Source organism: Lagenorhynchus albirostris, chromosome 4 (genome assembly GCF_949774975.1).
Source record: "Lagenorhynchus albirostris chromosome 4, mLagAlb1.1, whole genome shotgun sequence".
In the NCBI taxonomy this organism is placed as follows: Eukaryota; Metazoa; Chordata; class Mammalia; order Artiodactyla; family Delphinidae; genus Lagenorhynchus; species Lagenorhynchus albirostris.
This window is the reverse complement of record NC_083098.1, coordinates 73718155-73739265: the sequence shown is the minus strand read 5'-3', so window position 1 is coordinate 73739265 and position 21111 is coordinate 73718155. Positions and strand designations below refer to the sequence as shown.

Here is a 21111-nt window from a genome sequence, read left to right as displayed (position 1 = left end):
ATAATATATTTTTCTCACTTCTCTTCATGATTTAGAAACTTACATTGTATGACTTACAATGTCATACAGTTCTAATGATTCTGTTGCCTAACTGTGAGTATACTTAGTAAATCAATATTTTCTAAATAATAGAACAACTATTAAAAACTACAATAATGAGTGGAGAAGTTTCTTGTGTACTTTTCAGAATCTTTAAATTGCATTTTTTCTATTGATTGGTTAATTTTTTTTAATAGGTAAGAGATTTCGAACAAAAGTCATATGGTCATAAATTTAAGTATTTTCATTCAAAGCCCCTAAATAATAGACTTTAATATTGATTGAAGTAAATTAAATGAAATTTCATGGTTCTCTTTCATCATTTTTATCCACAGGCCTCTTTGGAAGTGAGCAGGCAACACAGAGGACTTGTAATATTTTCGTTTTTGTCCAATAAGGATCCGAAAAAAGATAAATCACAAACAAATATTAAGGGTTCAGTACAAATTCTAGTTTTGTTGGAGGCAATGAATATTCTAAAATACCTGAAAGTTTTTATAATGACATATAAGCTATAATTCTAATATAAAAAAGAAATTTATTTATGAATTTTCTGATCTTTGATTATAAAGGCAGTGGCAAATAAAATATTCCATATATAAACACTTTAAAGCTATTTATTAAATATTTCTATTTGGCATCATCATTATCACTGTTTGAGCTATTAGTGTCATCATAAATAGAAGTGTTTCTAATTGAAGATACCATCACATCTACAATGACTCTTTTGGGGTTTTCTTCCAAATCAGTCTGTATTGCTCCAACTTCTGCTAGCTTCCATTCAAGTTCTGCAATAAATAATCCATCAATAAATCAGATAAAAATCTTGGAACATCTATATGAAACAGAAGTTGACTCTAATAAAATTAATTTGGAAATGATGACATATTTAGAACTAGATTACAATGAAAGTACTACAATATCAAGATACACATTGGATACAGCAAAGTTATACTTAAAGGGAGAAATTATGGTTAAAATGTTTATTTTAAAATGACTGAAAATAGTGCTTTGAAAGTACAAATCAAGAAGTTAGGAAAAAAATAAAATAAACCCAAAGAAAGCAGAATGAGGCATATAATGAAGAAAAGACTTTAGCAAAAGTAGAAAACAAAATCAGTAGAGGTGACCAACAAAATCAAAAGTTGATTCTTTGAAGAGACTAACAGACACAATTTGGGCAAAAATGATCACAAGTAAAGGAAAGAAACCAAATAATATAAAGATTTTACATGGGGAATAACCAAGATAAAGATTTTAAAGCCATGAGACTACTATGAGAAAAAAAGTATGCCAATACATTTGAAAATTTTAGTGGGAAAATTTCAACAAAAATGTGAATTATGAAAACATATTCAACAGGGAAACTGAAAAGAATTGAACTGATAACCAAAATCCCCCAACCCTGCAAATTCCTTATTTGTTAAATTTATTCCTAAGCACTGTATAAATGAACAGACCATTTATGAGGAAAATTACAAAATACACTTATGAGGAAAATTACAAAATATATTACATTATGAAAAGTAATACAATTGACCCTTGAACAACACAGGTTTGAACTGCAGGGGTTCACTTATACGTGGATTTTTTTCAGTAAATGTATATTATAGTACTACATGATCCATGGTTGGTTGAATTCACAGATGCAGAACCGCAAATATGGAGGGCCAACTGTAAAGTTATGTGTGGATTTTCGACTGCATGGGGTCAGTGCTCCTAACCCCTGTGTTGTTCAAGGGCCAACTGTAAATATATTATATTTATGAGGAAAACTACCAAAAAATGAAAGAAGACCAAAATAAGTGACATGCTATATCTTATTCATGGATAGGAACATTCACTATTATTAGGATATCAAGTCTCCAACAATTAATCTATAAATATAATTCTAATAACTAACCAACAGTATTTCTCACAGAACTTGACTAATTCCAACATTTATATAAAATTTTGAAAAAGACTTGCCCTACTAGAGACAACTAGATTGTTACAAAGGTACAGTAATTAACACAGTGCTATATTGATTCAAGAATAGACAAACAGACCAGTGGAACATAGTAGAAATTTCAGAAACAGATTGAAGCATTTTTTTTAATCCTGAAAAATGACACTGGAAATATTAAAAGCCAGTGGGGGAAAAACACATCACATACATTAGGATGGTTACTATTTTAAAAAACAAAACAGAACATAACAGGTGTTGGTGTGGACGCAGAGAAATTAGAACTCCTGTGTACTGTTGGTGGGAGTGTAATATGGTGAAGCCCCTATGGAAAACAGTATGCTGTCGCTCAGAAAATTAAAGTAGAATTATCATATGATCTAGCATCTCTACTTCTGAGTATACATTCAAAAGAACTGAAAACAGGGACTAGAACAGGTTATTTGCACGTCCATGTTCATAGCAGCATTATTCACAACGGCCAAAGACAGAAGCAACAAATCTTTCCATCAACACATTAATGGGTAAACAAAATGTGCTATAAAAACATACAATGGAATATTATTCAGCCTTAAAGCCTTAAAAAGGAAGGAAATCCTGACCCATGCTACAACATGGATTAACCTTGAGGACATTATGCCAAGTGAAACAAGCCAGTCACAAAAGGACAAACACTGTATGATTCACTGAGAGGAGTCAAATTCAGAGGTAGAAAGCAGAATGGTGGTTGCCAGGGGCTGGAGGGAACAGAGAATAGGGAGTTATTGTTTAAGGATATAGAGTTGCAGTTATGCAAGATGCAAAGAGTTCTAGAGATGGATAATGGTGACGATAGCAGCACAACAGTGAAAATATATCAATACTTAATGTCACTTAAAGATATACTTAAAAATGATTAAATAAAATAACATTATTTATAAATTAAGTCCCAGGTATGTAATGTATACCACAATAACTACAGTTAATAATACTGTATTGTATATTTTTAAATGGTTAAAATGGTAAATTTCATGTTATGTGTATTTTACAATTAAAAAAATTTTTTCAAATGTAACAATTTAAAAAAGCATGGACCAGATAACACACTATTCATGATAGTGATTGCTTAGTGAGGCAGAGAGGGGAACAGGATTAGGAATGGAAATACAGGCAACCTCAACAATATCTGTACTGTTTTTTTCAATAATAAACAAATAGCTGAAGCAAACATGAACAAATGTTCACATTTGTTATTTTTGGTAATGATTACATGAATATTTACTATATTATTTACTATATTTACTATATTTTACTATAATATTTACTATATTATTGTCTGTATTTCTATGCAGTTTTTAAATTTAGAGGATAAGGTACAAGCTGAAAAAACAAGGTAGTAAAACAAAGAGGGGCCTTAGAGACTGGGAGAAGGAAAATTCTGGAACAATCAAAATACTGGAGGCCTTAGTAAGGCCAAAAGCAGTTTTAGGGGAATGAGAGAGTGAAAGGAAAGCTGTTAAAAATAGCTATTCACAATGGCTTTAATACGATTGTCTGAGAGAAAGATTTTAATAATACAGGATTAAAGCAGTTCCAAGAAATGACTAACTGAAGAATATGGTCTTAGAACTAGGTTAGAAAGTAAACATTATTAAAAAAGGTAAAAATATAAAGTCCTGTGCTGTGTACTGTCAAAAAGAAAATAGTAGTAGGCATAGTCCTTGTACCTGTTAGGGAGACAAAACTCAAAGGGAATTGGTTAACCAACAAAATCTGACAGTATGTAGGTAAGTGGAAAATAAGTTGTATAGAGAATATATGCTATAGAAATTCAGTAGAGAAGATGAAAACAGATTATAAATTGGTCCAGAATCACATAATGGAATAAATGGTAACCTAGGAGACCCATGAAGGAATAGGGTTTGGATGGAAGAAAAAAGTAGGGTAAGGTATTTGGGGTATAGAAAAAGAGTATGAAACAAAGTATAAAGCCATAAATGAGTTAAGTGCATCTGGGGTAGTGGTTGAAGACCAGCCTGGCTGGAGCAGCAACTAGGAAGCACTGAGAAGTATAATTGTATAGATGGGCTGAAAGTTTCAAGCATATGATTCTGAATTTTTAACTTATTTGAAACAAGGAACCATTAAGGATTTAAGCAAATGAGTGTTATGACAGTATTACTGTAGGAAAATTAATCTGGAGGCATCTAAGAAGAAAAAGAAGCAAGAGAAAATAAGAAATAAGAGGAAAAACTTCATGTTTTATGAAAATAAACTTTCATGATATATGTTAATTTATAGAATTTTTACAAATGAATTTAAAAGTAACATCATTACCTTCTAGCTTGAGATTTATCCCTCCACATTCTATAATTCCAATGAATTTGCCTTCTATCTGACCATTTTTATAAACAAAAATTGTTGGTAAACAATTGTCGTGGTAGTGTTGAATACAGCTATTCACAATGGCTTTAACAAATTTAGTTTCAGGAAACTTTCTTGCTAGGAGACTAAGATGCTGGTTAACCAACGAACACATTGGGATGCTAAACAGAGAAACAGTACACACAATGTTGTTAAAAAACAAGACTACTCATCTCAATCTAATAAAATAAGTGAAACATCTCCATGACAAAAATATATCTTTAGATATTCTTTTAATATAAGAGCATATCAATTGCTATCCTCTATTTTTACCTTTAGTAAGGATGAACTATAGAGTTCTCTGATTTTTAAAAAAATATATTTATTTATTTATTTGCCTGCACTGGGTCTTAGTTGTGGCATGCAGGATCTTCGTTGCAGCATGAGGGATCTTTTAGTTGCGGCATGCAGTTTCTTTAGTCGCGTCTTGTGGGATATTTAGTTGCGTCTTGTGGGAGCTTTAGTTGCACCTTGTGGAATTTTTAGTTGCATCCTGTGGACTCTTTAGTTGCATCTTGTAGGATCTAGTTCCCTGACCAGGGATTGAACCCAGGCCCCCTGCATTGGGAGCACAGAGCCTTAGCTACTGGACCACCAGGGAAGTCACAAGTTCTCTCATTTTTATTACAAACACCGTCATAGCCTGGGAATGAAGCTTGCTACCACGGGAATTTGCTGCCTAACTGAAGCTAACCACATCTGACTTAGCATCAATTTAATCGAGCCAGTTCCTAGTTTATAGCACATGGAGGGGGTTGGGGGGCAGTGGGGGGGGAGGAGAAAGAAAGAAAAAAGAAAAGAAAAAAACAGGACATATCTAGGGACTCCTTAGCAGCTCTGAATTGAAACAAGGGGATCCTAACTCTTCATCAAGGGTTTATTTCCACATGAGATCATCACATCTGAAGTTATTTCAAGCTTCCTTGAATTCCTTTACTCTAACAAACTTCATCCATCCTTCTCTTTGACATGCCACATCCTGTTCCCCATCATCCAGAACTATTCTTCATCAGAAATTTAAAATTGATTGGAAATGTAACCAAAACCTACAATTCTTCCTGCTCTATCACTTAACTCTCATTACACTCACACGTTAATTAGTCCCTTTTCTCTCAGTCTATCACTCACTCACAGATTTATCAAATACTTTCAAAGCTAATCCTCTGCTTTATCCCACACTCTTTCCATTTCCTATGGGGCCTTTATTTGTTATTCTGCTTCCCTCTCTTCCTGTTTTCTTAACCTTTCCTTCTCCACTTTACATAAAATTACTAAATTTTTTAAAAAGTCCCTTTTAACTCTCCCTCTAATAAACTACTCTCTCTCCTTCTGGTCACAGCCTAGATGAAAAAGGTAAAAAAAAAATCTCTATGTTCTGTTCACTTCCCTTGTTAAAGAGTTCTCCTTTTTTGACTTCTGTGATAACACTTTCTATTAATTTCCTTTTTACTCCTTTGACTTCCTTCTTCTGTCTATACCTCAAATGTAGATATTCCTTGTAATTATGTCCTAGACCCTTTTCTAATTCTAGACACATTCACTGGGCAGTCTCACCCATTCTGATATCAACAGCTGATGAACTTCATCTCCCCTCCTCCCTCAAACAAACAAACAAAAAAATCTGATCTTTATCAGTATTTTCTTTAAAAAAAATAAAACACTGAATTTGATACATGTATTTCTCCTTTGTATGCATTTTCTCATCATTCATATAGAGCATATTTGAAACAACAGTGTAAAGAAATATTTGTGTGAACTGATGTTAATTAGGGAAAAGTTCTTTATACAGACAAAATTAGTACTTTTTTCTCTTGTACTACCCTTTATATGTCCTTTCAAAATATATATATAATGTTTAATTGGTCTCTTGTACTATACCATAAAAGCATCTTATTCCCCTTTGTATTCTCAACTCCTAAAACCTGTCACACCTGTAGTTGAAGTCGAAGCTCTATTAACTGAGTGGCTCATGCCAGGGCATACTGCATGCCCCAGGCAGGTGGTAACCCTTCTGGACTTTTGTCTGTTTTTTCCCTCTACACCTATTTATGCCCATTGCACATTTTATTATAATTAACAAATAAATAAAAATAGGACAACAAAAATCATTGTAGTTCTTAAGAAAATCAAATGCATGCTTTGGAAAAACTTGATAAAGCTGAACCACTAAGAAAAAAATTGCAGTTTAGTTCATTGTAGGCCAGACAAACATAAATGATAGAGGAAGAATAAGGATTTCTGCACTCAAATTGCTTCACATGTACTTTTGAGTTCTTGCTCCATTTTTAAACAAACCCTGAAAACTGAAATCAATGGTAATGTGCTAGGTCTTATCAATATTTGGGGGAAGACTTGTATATTTTTTAATTTGGCTTTTCTTTATCAGTTTCTGGCTTTTATCCTCAATATATTTTGCTAAACTTGTTTCACAAATTAAAAAAAAAAAATCTCAACAAAGTGGGTATAGAGGGAACGTATCTCAACATAATAAAGGTCATATATGGCCAGCCCACAGCTTATGTCATACTCAACAGTGAAAAGCTGAAAGCCTTTCCTCAAGATGAGGAACAAGACAAGATTGCCCACTCTTACCGCTTTTATTCAACGTAATATTGTAAGTCCTAGCCAGGGCAATTAGGCAAGATACATAAATAAATAAATAAATGGCATCCAAATAGGAAATGAAGAAGTAAAATTGTCACTATTTGCAGATGACATGATATTATATGTAGAAAACCCTAAAGATGCCATAAAAAAAAACTGAATAAAGAATTCAGTAAAGTTGCAAGATAAAAAAAAATCAATCCACAAAAACCAGCTGTGTTTCTATACACTAATCATGAACTATCAGAAGGAGAAATAAAGAAAACAATCCCATTTATAATTGCATCAGAAAGAATAAAATACCCAGGAATAAACTTATCCAAGGATGTGAAAGACCTGCATATTGAAAATTACAAGACATTAATGAAAGAAATTGTAAAAGAAACAAACATGAAAGATACTTTGTGCTCATGGATTGGAAATTATTTTTGTTAAAATGTTCATAGCACCCAAAGCAATCTACAGATTCGATGCAATCCTTATCAAAATGCCAATGGAATTTTTCACAGAAAGAGAACAAATAATCCTAAAATTTGAATAGAATCACAAAAAATCCAAATAGCCAAAGCAATCTTGAGAAAGAACAAAGCTGGAGGCATCTTGCTTCCTGATTTCAAACTGTATTATAAAGGTATAGTAATTAAAATATTATGGCATTTGCATAAAAATAGACACAAAGATCAATGGAACAGCATAGGGAGCCCAGAAATAAACCCACACCTTATATGGTTAATTTATGACAAAGAAGGCAAGAATATACAATGGGGAAAGGACAGTCTCTTTAATAAATGGTGTTGGGAAACTGGACAGCCACATGCAGAAAAATGAAACTTGATCCCTATCTTACACCATACACAAAAATTAACTCAAATTGGATTAAAGACTTGAATGTAAGACCTGAAACCACAGAACTCCTAGAAGAGAACATAAGCAATGACGTAGGTCTTGGTAATGATTTTTTGAATCTGACACCAAAAGCAAAAGCAATGAAAGCAAAAGTAAATGAGACTACATTATACTAAAAAGCTTCTGCACACCAAAAGAAACTATCAATAAAATGAAAGTCAACCTACTGAATGGGAGAAAATATTTGCAAATCATATGTCTGATAAGGAGCTAATATCAAAATATATAAAGAACTCATATAACTCAATATCAAAAAAACAATCTGATTTAAAAATGGGCAGAAGATCTGAATACACATTTTTCCAAAGAAGACATACAGACGGCCAACAGGTACATGAAAATATACTCAACATTATTAATCATCAGGGAAATGCAAGTCAAAACCACAGTGAGATATCACCTCACACCTATTAAAAAGGCTATTATCAGAAGGACAGGAAATAACATGTTGGCAAGGACATGGAGAAAAGAGAATTCTTGTGCACTGTTGGTGGGAATATAAATTGGTACAGCCACTATGGAAAACAGTATAGAGGTTCCTCAAAAAATTAAAAATAGAACGACCATATGATCTAGCAATTCTACCTTTGGTTATTTATTTGGAGAAAAAAAACACTAACTCGAGAAGATACATGCACCCCCATATTCACTGCAGCATTATTTACAATAGCCAAGATATGGAAACAACCTAAATGTCCATCAATGGATGAATGGACAAAGAAATTGTGGTATATATACAATGGAATATTATTCAGCCATAAAAAGAACAAAAATTTGCCTTTTGGGACAACACGAATGTACCTAAAGGGTATTATGACAAGTGAAATAAGTTAGACAGAGAAAAGCAAATGCCATATGATATCTCTTATATGTGGAATCTAGAAAGAAAGAAAAAAAAAGCTCATAGATACAGGGCACAGACTGGTAGCTGCCAGAGGTGGGAGAAATGGATAAAGCGGGACCAAAGGTAAAAAAGTCAAAGCAGGGAATCACACAAAAATAATTTTAACTTAAATATTTTATTTTCATCTGACATATATAAATATACATTAATTTAGTAATCTTTGATATTGGCTCATGAGCTGCTCATCTATAGCTTTTCTCATCTAAACTATACCATAATACATTGTACCATAATACATCTGTATTTTCTCAGTGCACTCAGGCCAAAAAATCTCCCTTTCCTCTACAATATCTAATAAGTAATCAAGTTATATTGATTCTACCTCCTTATCTTATACCTATCCTCTCCTCTCTTTCTCTACTGCTTTCCTCCTTTCCTGTCTCATCTGAGCAACTTCAGATTGTCCTAAGTGGTCCCTGTGTTTCCAGTCATGGTTCCCCAAACCCATCCTAGACCCTACTGAAAAAGTTGGCTCAGCAGGAAAATCTCATCATGCAATAAATGCCCTTCCCTTGATTGTAAAATCCTCCAATGGCTCCTCACTGCCTTCAGGATAAAGTCTGGGCTCCTCAGGGTAGCTTTCAAGGTTCTCTGTGGTCTGGCTCCTGCCTATCTCTCCAGCATTATTGTCTGCCTGCCACCATATTACTCAAGGTCCTCTAAAGCAAGATGATCCCTCTTATTTCTGTACTTTTGTTCAAGCTGCATACTCCATCGGAAATACCCCATTCAGTCTGTCTACTTCCTCCAGCTCTGTAAACTCGGGGAATCTTTTCCTAATTTTTGAGGCCAAGACCAAGAATTATTTCACAGAAAGTCCTGTACTTCCACCCTCCAAGAGTTGAACTTACTACTCCCTCTTCAGTGCCTTTACTCTACTCTGTATAGAATTCAATCATAGCACCTAAAAGACATTATTATTACATCTAATTGTCTCCCTCTACTGAAATTTCTTTAATGGGAGATAGATTCCTTACATGCCTTTGCACCTCCAGCATCTACAAAATCCTCAGAATTCAGCTTAACACTAAGAGATGTTATATATCAATTTATGTAACAAAAAGCTAAGAGAAAAACAAATTAAATGCATTATATGTTTAATTTACATTTCAGAATATATGTATACATATATATCCTGATAAGTATAACCTGCTACAAATCTAGATACTGCTTTATTTTAGTGGATAGCATACTAAAGGTAATATTAGAAAAACATGTACTGCCTAACTTAAATCAGTTTTCCACACAAAGCAATGACATAAATACTTTATAAGCTTCAGTTTCCCTCAAATAAGTGAAATGCACCCACAAATATCTAATTTAGAAGAATTTTATGATTACTATCACAATGAGAGCTGAGTCAGTGGTATGACCCACTTATGGGGTGGGTGGTGTTAATGGCAGAAGGCAGGTGGGCATTGGTGGTAGCAGTGAAAAGTACAGAATTAGGAGAGTATGGCACAATAGACTGCAGTGCAGGGAGAAAGTGGCTACCTGAAGGCAGTTCTGACAGCAAGCGGTAGGGAAAAGACTTGGTGTTGGGGTTCAAGGGCCAAAATTGAACCTCAGAAGATCTGTAAAAACTAAGGGAGACCTCTGACATCCAAAAACAAGTTAAGGGCCTAGTTATGAAATTTGAGGTTCAAAATATACAGTTGGGTACAGGAATAATGTAGAAGCCCCAAATTAGAACTTGGACACAGGCGCAAGATTGAATAAAATCGAAAACAAGGCTGACTTGAAGTTAAGCCACTAGGTTCACTGGCCCAGAGTGAACTAGATCCCTTTAAGGTAACCTAAGCAGGCTGAGCCCATAAACTTAATGGCAAAGAGACATTAAAATTACAGAACTTAGGAATCTAGTTAAAAAACAAACTCTTAACCTCCTGTAAAATTTTTAGAAGGCAGCTAGAAACACAAATTTATCAGTTATACTTTACATTATTAAAAAGTTATTAAAAACTAGACTTTTCTAAAGAACATGTGTAACACAAATAATTGTTTTCTGTTTTATAACTTTGATTATAGATTAGTTTTCTTAATTTTGTACCAACACATTAATACATTTTCTTAATGTCAAGAAAACTAATTTTATTTTTTCTTGGCTGCGCTGGGTCTTAGTTGCGGCACGCGGGATCTTCGTTGTGGCATGTGGAATCTTTTAGTTGCAGCATGAGAACTTTTAGTTGCAGCATGTGGGATCTAGTTCCCTGACCAGGGATCGAACCCGGGCCCACTGCATTGGGAGTGTGTGCTCTTAGCCACTGGACCACCAGGGAAGTCCCAAAACACGTATTTTATGTAACTATCTTAGATTGCCCCCCCAGGAACTTTCTGAGAAGGTCATAAATACTTAAACTATTATGAAAACAGATTCTTACTCTTTGAGTCCATCAAAGCATAACAGTTTGAAACAGACTAGATGAGACTAAAACACATTCAACCTCTTTTATGAATTTTTGAAAATTATTGGTCAAAACTAGTTATTTATCTAGATATAACCATTAAAGTAAATTTTATACTATGGTATGAGCATTCAAAACTAACATCTATTCTGCTAATCAGAATGGGTCTCAGAAAAGACATTCAGTGAATCACTTCAGCATATAACATTTATCACACACAGATCCCAGTATTATGTCAGTGTTCCTCATACCTATTTGTGAAGAATGAAAATCAGCAGCATTTACACACTTGATTTTACCATATAAGTGGTATAGGTAAAATGGGAATTGATTCTTTTTAAGGCTTTAAACTACTCAAAAATTAATTATCAATCTTTTTAGTTACAATAAAAGTAATGTCTTCTTTTATGGGGCATGGTGTCCTATTAAAATTTGTTTGAGAAACTGGTGAGTTGGTGAACAGCAGGGTTCTAATTTGCCTAAGTTGCTCTGTTCAGAATTTCTCTGAGGATCTGAAGAGAGAAGAACTTTTTATACAGAGAATGAGATGAGGACATGAGGGCTACTGTCATGACCTCTGTTCTTATTTGGCTTGGAGCCCAGGCAGAGGGGCTGGGACCAAAAGCTAGAGGGGCTGTTTCCATGAGAGATGTGTGAAACTATGGGAGCTAGCAGCTCCTCTGGCCGGGAGTTAGGGAAAAGTCCACTCTTCCTGGTAACTGTTACAGCAGGCTGGTGAGGCCTGGGGACATATGGGTTATACTTAATACAACTAGGCACTCTAAAATTATCTGTTTTGGGGGAATAAGGGAATGCAAGGGAATTATTCAGTTAAAGGAGACTTAAGAGCTGAATTCCCTAGCAGTCCAGGGGTTAGGACTCAGTGTTTTCTCTGCCGTGGCCCCAATATCTGGTCATGGAGCTAAGATCCTGCAAGCCATGTGGCTCAGCCAAAAAAAAAAAAGAGAGAGACTTAAGAGACTTGATATATCTAAATGCACTGCATGATCCTTGATTGGACACTTGTTCAGAAATATATGTATTTATGAAAGATTCTGAAGTCAGTTGGAGAAATTTGAGTAAGGACTGCCTGGGTATTAGGTAAGAAAATGGTTATATAGAAAAATGCCCTTATATTTTGAAGATGCATGCTGAGGTACTTCAGAGTAAAGCATCGTGTAATTTATTTTGAAATGGTTCTACAAATACACACACGTACACATATAAACAAAACGATACAAATATGGCAAAATGTTCATTGTTGAATCTACCTGGCTGGTGTTTAGGGTGCTCATTTTATCATTCTTTTTACTTTTCTGTATGTTTGAAATTTTCTATAAGTTTTTTTAATTAACTGTCAAAGAGTACTTATTTTTCTAAGAAGTATAACAAGTTCTTTAAATTAGACATGAAAATATATTAAAATACCTAATTTAATCCCTGAAGCCAATGACTCTACACATATATTCTTCTCTATTTATTTTTGGCTGTGTTGGGTCCTTGTTGCTGCGCGTGGGCTTTCTCTAGTTGTGGCGAGCGGGGGCTACTCTTCGTTGTGGTGCCTGGGCTTCTCATTGCGGTGGCTTCTCTTGTTGCGGAGCATGGGCTCTAGGCACGTGGGCTTCAGTAGTTGTGGCACGCAGGCTCAGTAGTTGTGGCGCACGGGCTTAGTTGCTTCGCGGCATGTGGGATCTTCCCGGACCAGGGCTCGAACCCGTGTCCCCCACACTGGCAGGCGGATTCTTAACCACTGTGCCACCAGGGAAGCCCATATTTTTCTTTTTTTAATTGAAGTATGGTTGATTTACTTTATTTTTCTTGATTAATCTTTGTTATATGCTTTATACAACATTAAAACCAGAAATACGTATATTAAAAATTAGTATATTAGCCTTTTGCAAAAAGCTATGGTAATTACCTTGATCTGTATAGGTGAATTATAACCCACACATCCTTTTCTGCATTTGTGACTTCATTCACATACTGATTTCCAGAAATTTCTCTTAATTCCCCAAATTTTTGTTTTTTCTTAAGAGCTTTCCATTCCTGTAACCGCTTTTCTCTAGTTAAGAAAAAGAAATTAAATTACATAAGAATATTGTTATATTCTTAAGGCCATCCCCATATACAATAATAATTTAGAGCAATGAATGTAATGCTAGTACATATCAAACACTTTAAAGAGTAACTATTAACGGCTTTACAATGCCAGTTTCTCTTTTTATACGGGTATTTGCTTTATCATGGGTATTGTAAAGTATAAGAAATTAGCTACTGACTTAATTTTTGTTTAAGACTAAGTCAATCATAGCTATAGAGAGTTTATTTAGACATTGGGTCAACAAATTCTCATATACGGCTTAAATAAAGGGAGAGTATACATAATAACTAACATTTATTGAGGGCTTACTATGTTGCTAGGTGCTGTTTTAAGTGCGTTAACTAATTTAATCCTTGCAAAAACTTTACGAAGTTAGCACTATTACTATCCCCATTGACATGCTCTTAACTATCATGCTAAGCTGACTTTCAGTTCAAAGCCTTTGTGAATATACGCAATTAATTGTTATAAATGTATTGCAGGTAGAGAGGTGGTAGAGAAAGAGTGATTGAGTATGGACTCTAAGGTCAGACTGAACTGGCTTTAAGTGCCAGCTCCCACTTACTAGTGGCGTGGACTTGGGCAAGTTATTTAATCTTTCTAAGCTTCAGTTTCCCCCAATGTGAACAAAACTAAAATCTGCTTGCATGGGATTGTTCGGGATTAAATGTAAACATGTAAATTTCTTAGGGCAGTGTCTAGCACACCATGAGCCTTTCATAAATGTTACCTAGTTATTCATCTATAGAGAACCTTAAAACTTTGTTAAACAAATCTCAAAATTTACATACTTTGATTTAGCTGTTGAATACTTGAGTTTATGAAGCAAATCCAAATGGTTCTGACATATCTGCAAGTATGTTAAAAGTTACTGACTGTGTATCTCTAAGTACCTGGAAGTACTTACTCCCCTTCTTTCTCTGTGTATTAACTATATTTTCTTGTTTTCTGTACAGTAAGTCCTCTACCTATGAACAAGTTCCATTCTGAGAACACATTCATTAAATCCAATTTGTTTGTAAGTCCAACAAAGTTAGCCTAGGTATCCAACTAACACAATCGGTTATATAGTACTGTACAGTAATAAGTTTATAATACTTTTCACACAAATAATACATAAAAAACAAACACAAAAAAATAAAACATTTTTGATCTTACAGTACAGTACCTTGAAAAGTACAGTAGTGCAGTACAACAGCTGGCATACAGGGGCACTTTGGCATCTTTGAAAGTTCTCAACTTGAAGGTTTGTATGTAGGGGACTTACTAGATTCAGCTCTGGCATCTGGGGTCTTCCTGATCCTAGAGAGACTGCCCCTCTCTGAGCTAGCTAGTTCCCAAAGATAGCAAACACTCACCAGAAAGCACAGTCCTCAAATGCAAACCAACCAATCCAGAGCCCAGTCCCTCAACTACCTCTTTTACTGGGCTGAGCCACTATCCCCCTGCCCAAATCATCCCCTGGGCTTGGTACCAGACAATTAGAGATAGACACTACAGTCCAGAGCCTGCCAAATTTTTTCCAACTAGCCAATCCTAAGTCTGCTTACCCTGCCTAGCTTGTCTTTCCCACAGAAACTACATAAAGGCTCATATCCATCTTAGCCTCTCCCTCCTCCTGCCTCTTGACCAACTGGTGCTTCCCTGTGTGGCCCTGCATTGTGGGGCATGCCCCCTACTCTTGAGACCTGTGAATAATAATGGCAATTATCTCCTGATCTGTTGGCTCCACCATACCTGAATATATACAAAATCCTGGGTCTATTTTAAAACACTGTGTCCTTATTTCACATATTAGAAACATGTCCAGTAAGACCACTCACTTTATATAACAAGTAATCCAAGCAAAATTAAGCCTAGAGGAGAATGTCAAGAACAGTAATCCAAGTCTAGGGCCCTCTCAGTTTTCAAACTGAAGGTCTTCAATTTTCCATCTACTGGCCCAGATATTCAGAACTGACAGTCACTCCAGAGAGCTTTTGGGAGCCCTATTTTGTTTGCATTGAGTATTTGGCATCACTATCATTAATGTCCCTCAGTTTGATCTCATTGGCTTAATATGTTTCAGAATTTTCAAAAAGTTTTTGTTCCAATGATGGCACTATGCCCTACTTAATGGTGCAGCTATCAACTACTTTTCTTCTTCCTCCACTCTTCCACCTTCTCCTCATTTTTCTTTACTGTCAACAGAATTGGGCAGGGAAAGACATAAAAACCTGGGTTAGCTTTGCCATCAGGAAGTGACAGAGTGTTCAATGGCCTGCATTTTTCACCTAACAGTCATACCAGCTGTGATTCAGTCTCATAAACAGAAAGCCCTCTAGCTATTTTAAGCAGCAAGAAGCTTAATCTGAGGAATTAAGTGCTTTACAAACTTAATGGAAAGATGAAGGAGGAGGCTCCAGACTGGGCTACCAGGAAGACTCCCCGAACAACTTTGCAAAACTGGTCTGCCAAGGGAACAGCTTTCTCCGCTGCAATCCAGAAACTGGGGAATCTGGAACTAACGTTCCAATTGTGCCCTAGTATCCCCTACTCTGGTGATCAGAAAACCCCTGTAACAGTTGTCTCTAGGAACCTATCTTCTTAGCAGAGACTGGGAGAAAATATTTGCAAGAGCCGTATCTGAACTGGACTGTTATTTGAAATATACAAAACTCTAAAAACTCCACAATAAGAAAACAACCTGATTTAAAAAATGGGCGAAAGGTCTTAACAGACACCTCACCAAAGAAGATATACAGATGATAAATAAGCATATGAAAGGATGCTCCACATCTATGTCAACAGGAAAACAAAATTAAAACAATGAGAGGCCACTACACACCTATTAGAATGGCCAATATCTGGAACACTGATAACACCAAATGCTGGAGAGGACTGGAGAAACAGGAACTCTCGTTCGTTGCTGATGGGAATGCAAAATGGTACAGGCACTTTGGAAGACAGTTTGGCCATTTATTTTTTTTTTTTTACAAAACTAAACATACTCTTATCATTTGATCCAGCTATCAAGCTCCTTGATATTTACCCAGAGGTGTTGAAAACATGTCCACACAAAAACCTGCACACAGATGTTTACAGCAACTTTACTCATGATTGCCAAAAGTTGGGGACTTCCCTGGTGGTGCAGTGGTTAAGAATCCACCTGCCAATGCAGGGGGAACACGGGTTTGATCCCTGTTCTGGGAAGATCCCACATGCCACGGAGCAACTAAGCCCGTGTGCCACAGCTGCTGAGCCTGCGCTCTAGAGCCCGCAGGCCACAACTACTGAGCCTGCGTGCCATGACTACTGAAGCCCACGCGCCTAGAGCCCGTGCTCCACAACAAGAGAAGCCACCACAATGAGAAGCCTGCGCACCACAACGAAGAGTAGTCCCCACTCACCGCAACTAGAGAAAGCCCGTGCACAGCAACGAAGACCCAATGCAGCCAAAAATAAACAAATAAACAAATAAATAATTGCCAGAAGTTGAGAGCAACTAAGATGTCCTTCAGTAGATGAATGGATAAATAAACTGTGGTACATCCAGATAATGAAATATTATTCAGTGCTAAAAAGAAATGAGCTATCAAGCCATGGAAAGACATGGAGAAACCTTAAATGCATATTACTAAGTGAAAGAAGCCAATCTAAGAAGGCTACATACTATATGATCCCAACTATATGACAGACTGGAAAAGGCAGAACAGTGGAGACAGTACAAAGATCAGGGGTTGGCAGGGGAGAGGAATGAATAGGCAGACCACAGAGGATTTTTAGGGCAGTGAAAATACTGTGAATGGTACCATAATGATGGATATATGTCATCATACATTTGTCCAAACCCAAGAATGAACTGTAATGTACATTATGGACTTCGGGTGATTCTGATGTATCAATGCAGGTTCATCAATTATAACAAATATATCACTCTGGTGGGGAATATTGACAATGGGGGACGTTATGTTATGTGTGGGGCAGGAGGTATATTAGAAATCTATACCTTCCATCAATTTTGCTGTGAACCTAAAACTGCTTTATAAAAAAGTCTTAAAGGTTTTCTTTTGTCATTGCTCTTTTGTTTTGGCTTTAAATGAGGGATTTGCTTTAAATCAGCACTATCAAGACTACTACAGAATTTTCTCTTCTTAACAATAAGTAAAATTTTAAAAGGCTACAGGTTCCTTTTTCCTTAGATCCAAAGTGAGAGCAGAGATACTGAAATAATACTAGAATTTGGTGACCAGAATTAGAGTTGTACTTCTGATGTGGAATATGCAAGGGAAAGAAATTCTGTGTGTAATATCTCTTTAATCTCTGTGGCAGAGACTGTTTGGGTGCTCATCAGTATAGCTTCCTCTTCCAGGACTCACAGGAAGACTATATTTGCCAGCATCCTTGGCAGTTAGATTAGGGCCATGAGACTGGATTACGTCCAGTGGAACATGTGTGAAAATGATATGTACATTTCTAGGACTTATTTCTGAAATGTCCCATCCCATCTTTCATACTGTCTTCCTGGTCCACAAGCCTGGATGTTAAGGATTCTGAGATGATGAAGCCCCTAATGAAATGTTCATTGCAGCACTATTTACATTAGCCAGGACATGGAAACAATCTAAATGTCCATCAACAGATGAATGGATAAGGAAGATGTGGTACATATATACAATGGAATATTACTCAGCCATAAAAAGGAACGAAATTGGGTCACTTGTAGAGATGTGGATGGGCCTAGAGTCTGTCATATAGAGTGAAGTCAGAAAGAGAAAAACAAATATCGTATATTAACACATATATGTGGAATCTAGAAAAATGGTACAGATGAACTTATTGGCAGAGCAGGAATAGAGACGCAGACGTAGAGAATGGACTTGTGGACACAGTGGGGGAAGGGGATGGTGGGATGAATTGGGAGATTAGGTTTGACATAAATACACTACCACGTGTAAAACAGATAGCTAGTGGGAACATGCGGTAGAGCCCAGAGAGCTCAGCTCTGTGCTCTGTGATGACCTAGATGGGTGGGACGGGGTGGGGGGGTGGGAGGGAGGTCCAAGGGGGAGGGGATATATGTATACATATAGCTGATTCTTTTCACTGTACAGCAGAAAGTAACACAACATTGTACGGCAATTATACTCCAATTAAAAAAAAAAAAAGAGCCCAGGTCCCTAGTCATCACCTGGAGAAGAGCTGCTCAGAAGAAGCTTGTAAAACATGCATCCTCTGTGAGTAAGGAACTTTCTTGTGTGAAACCACTAAGATTTTGCACTTGTTTGTTACAGCAGCTAGCATTATCTTAATAAATTCTGCTGACGTGACTGTATCAATAGATTTGTGATTATTGAACGATCCTTGCATTCCCTGAATAAACCCTAATTATTCACTATATATGATTATTTTAATACACTGTTTTATTTGCTAATATTTCATTTAAGACTTTTGCATCTATGTTTCAAAAGTGAGATTAATCTAAGGCAGTATTTATCAAGTTGAGGCATGTGGACATCCCACATGAGAATTACTTGGGAATGGCAGGTTCCACAGACGGGCATATTCCTGAGACTCAACCCAAAGTTACTGAATATTACCTCTTGGTACTGGTCTCAGGAATGTGTATTTTTAACTTCATATTATGGATGGTCATTAACACTTACAGTAGTAAAGCGACCCCAGATGTGTGCATCTTCCATCAATAATTTCTATGGCCAATTCTCTTTCATCTCAACCCCCACTAACTCCCCATTTCAAGGGCTATTTTGAAGCAAATATAAGACATCATGTCATTTCATCTGTAAATATTTCATTATATATCTCTAAAAGACGAGGATACTTTAAAATTTTTAATTCACATGGCATAATCATATCTAAAACAATGGTAATTCCTTAATATATTCAGATATTGTTCAAATAATCCTATTTTATCCACTTAAAATTTTTATTTAATTGTTACAAAATATCCATAACATAAAATTTACCATGTTAACCATTTTTAAGTGTACAGTTCAGTAGCATTAAGTTCTGGCCCCATTTTTAAAGTTTGTTTATTCAAATGGGAATCCAAATTAGATTTATAGAGTGGTTATTATATCTCTTAAATCTCATTTAATACATAGATTCTTTTCCATCTATTTTTCCCCTAGAAATTTCTTTGTTGACGGACACTAGATTGCTTGTCCAAACTTTCCCATGGTCTGAATTTAGCTTATTATATTATCATGAAATCAATTCACACAAGAAATCAAAATTTTTAGTAGTAAAGCTAGGTGATTATTTTGACTAACCAACTTAAGATCCATGAGTCTATTATTTCCCGTCTGTACTAGCCTTGTCTGATTGTGACAGTAAGATTATATTATCAATAAATGTAACAATGTCATATGCAATTTATTAGTAAGCTTTTCATCTTAATAAAAACATAGGGATTATCTGTGCCTTGAAAAGTAGAGAAAAATCAGCTATACAATAAATTTTAGGAAGCAGGTTATCTTCTTAATTATGCTTTTCTCTCTCTTATTGTATCAATTTTGGAAACTATTTTTTCATTTTAAAAATGATGTATATGATCATGTATCAGATACTCTCCTGTGTCTGGCTTCTTTAATTCCATATAATGTTTTCAAATTTCACCAAAGTTTGTGTGTATCAGTAGTTTGCTTACTTTCTTACAGAGTAGTATTCCCTTTCATGAATACACTACAGTTTGTTTATTCATTCATCTTGCATTCATTTATCATGTTGATGGACTTTTGGGTTGTTTCCAGTTTCTGGCTATTATGAATATTCATGTACAAGTCTTTGTATTGACATATACCTTCAATTCTCTCAAGTAAATATCCAGGAATTTAACTGATAGGTTATGTGTTAAATGCATATATAACTTTAGAACAAATTGCCGAACTATTTCCCAAAGTTATCATATTATGAGAATTCCAGTTCCTCCAAAATCTTTAGTTTTAAATTGTAACATAATTCATATACAATAAAATTCAACGATTTATAGTGTATAACTCAGTGATTTTTAAAATAGTCACAAAGCTGTGCATCCATTACCACTATCTAGTTCCAGAATAGTTTTACTGTACTAAAAGAAACCCCATATCCATTTGTAGTTATTCCCTATCCCCCCATCCCAGGCCCTGGAAATTAATAATCTGCTTTCTGTCTCTATAAATTTTCCTATTCTGAATATTTCATATAAGTAGAATCATATAAAATGTGACCTTTTGTCACTGGCTTCTTTCCTTAGCATAACATTTACAAGGTTCAGTCCTGTTGTAGCATGTACCAGTTCATCATTTCTTTACATGGCTGAATAATTTTCCATCATATGAATACACCATATTTTGTTTATCCACTCACCAGTTGATGGACAGTAAGTTTCTTTGTACTTTTTGGCTACTGTGAATGCTGCTGCTATGAACATTCATGTACACGTTTTGTGTTTTTGATTCTCTTGGGTGTACATATCTAGGAGTGGAATTGCTGGATCATGGTAATTCTATGTTTAATATTTGAAGAAATTCCAGACTGCACCATTTTACATTCCCACCAGCAATGTATGGTGGTTCAAAATTCTCCACCTGTTCACCAACACTTTTGTTATTTTTCTGTCTTCTTTATTATAACCACCCTGGTGGGAGTGAAATGGAAACTCACTGTGGTTTTGATTTGCATTTGCTTAATAACTAATGATATTAAGCATCTTTTCATGTGCTTATTTTCCATTTGTATACCTTCTTTGGAGAAATGTCTATTCAAGTCCTTTGCATGTTTTTTAATTATTTGTTTTTTTGTTGTTGAGTTTTATGAGTTC

General features: G+C 35.5%; 1 protein-coding gene across 1 annotated transcript in view; it reads right to left on the bottom strand.

Annotated features, from left to right (window-relative positions):
- Positions 1 to 669: 669 nt before the first annotated feature.
- The window catches only part of PDCL2 (phosducin like 2), a 47544-nt gene continuing 27102 nt past the window's right edge, over positions 670 to 21111 (bottom strand). Inside the window, exons 4-6 of the mRNA XM_060147275.1 lie at positions 13125 to 13268; positions 4301 to 4509; positions 670 to 827 (exon numbers count right to left, since the gene is read on the bottom strand). Coding sequence (XP_060003258.1) covers positions 670 to 827; positions 4301 to 4509; positions 13125 to 13268 — 511 coding nt within the window. The remainder of the gene's footprint in view (positions 828 to 4300; positions 4510 to 13124; positions 13269 to 21111) is intronic.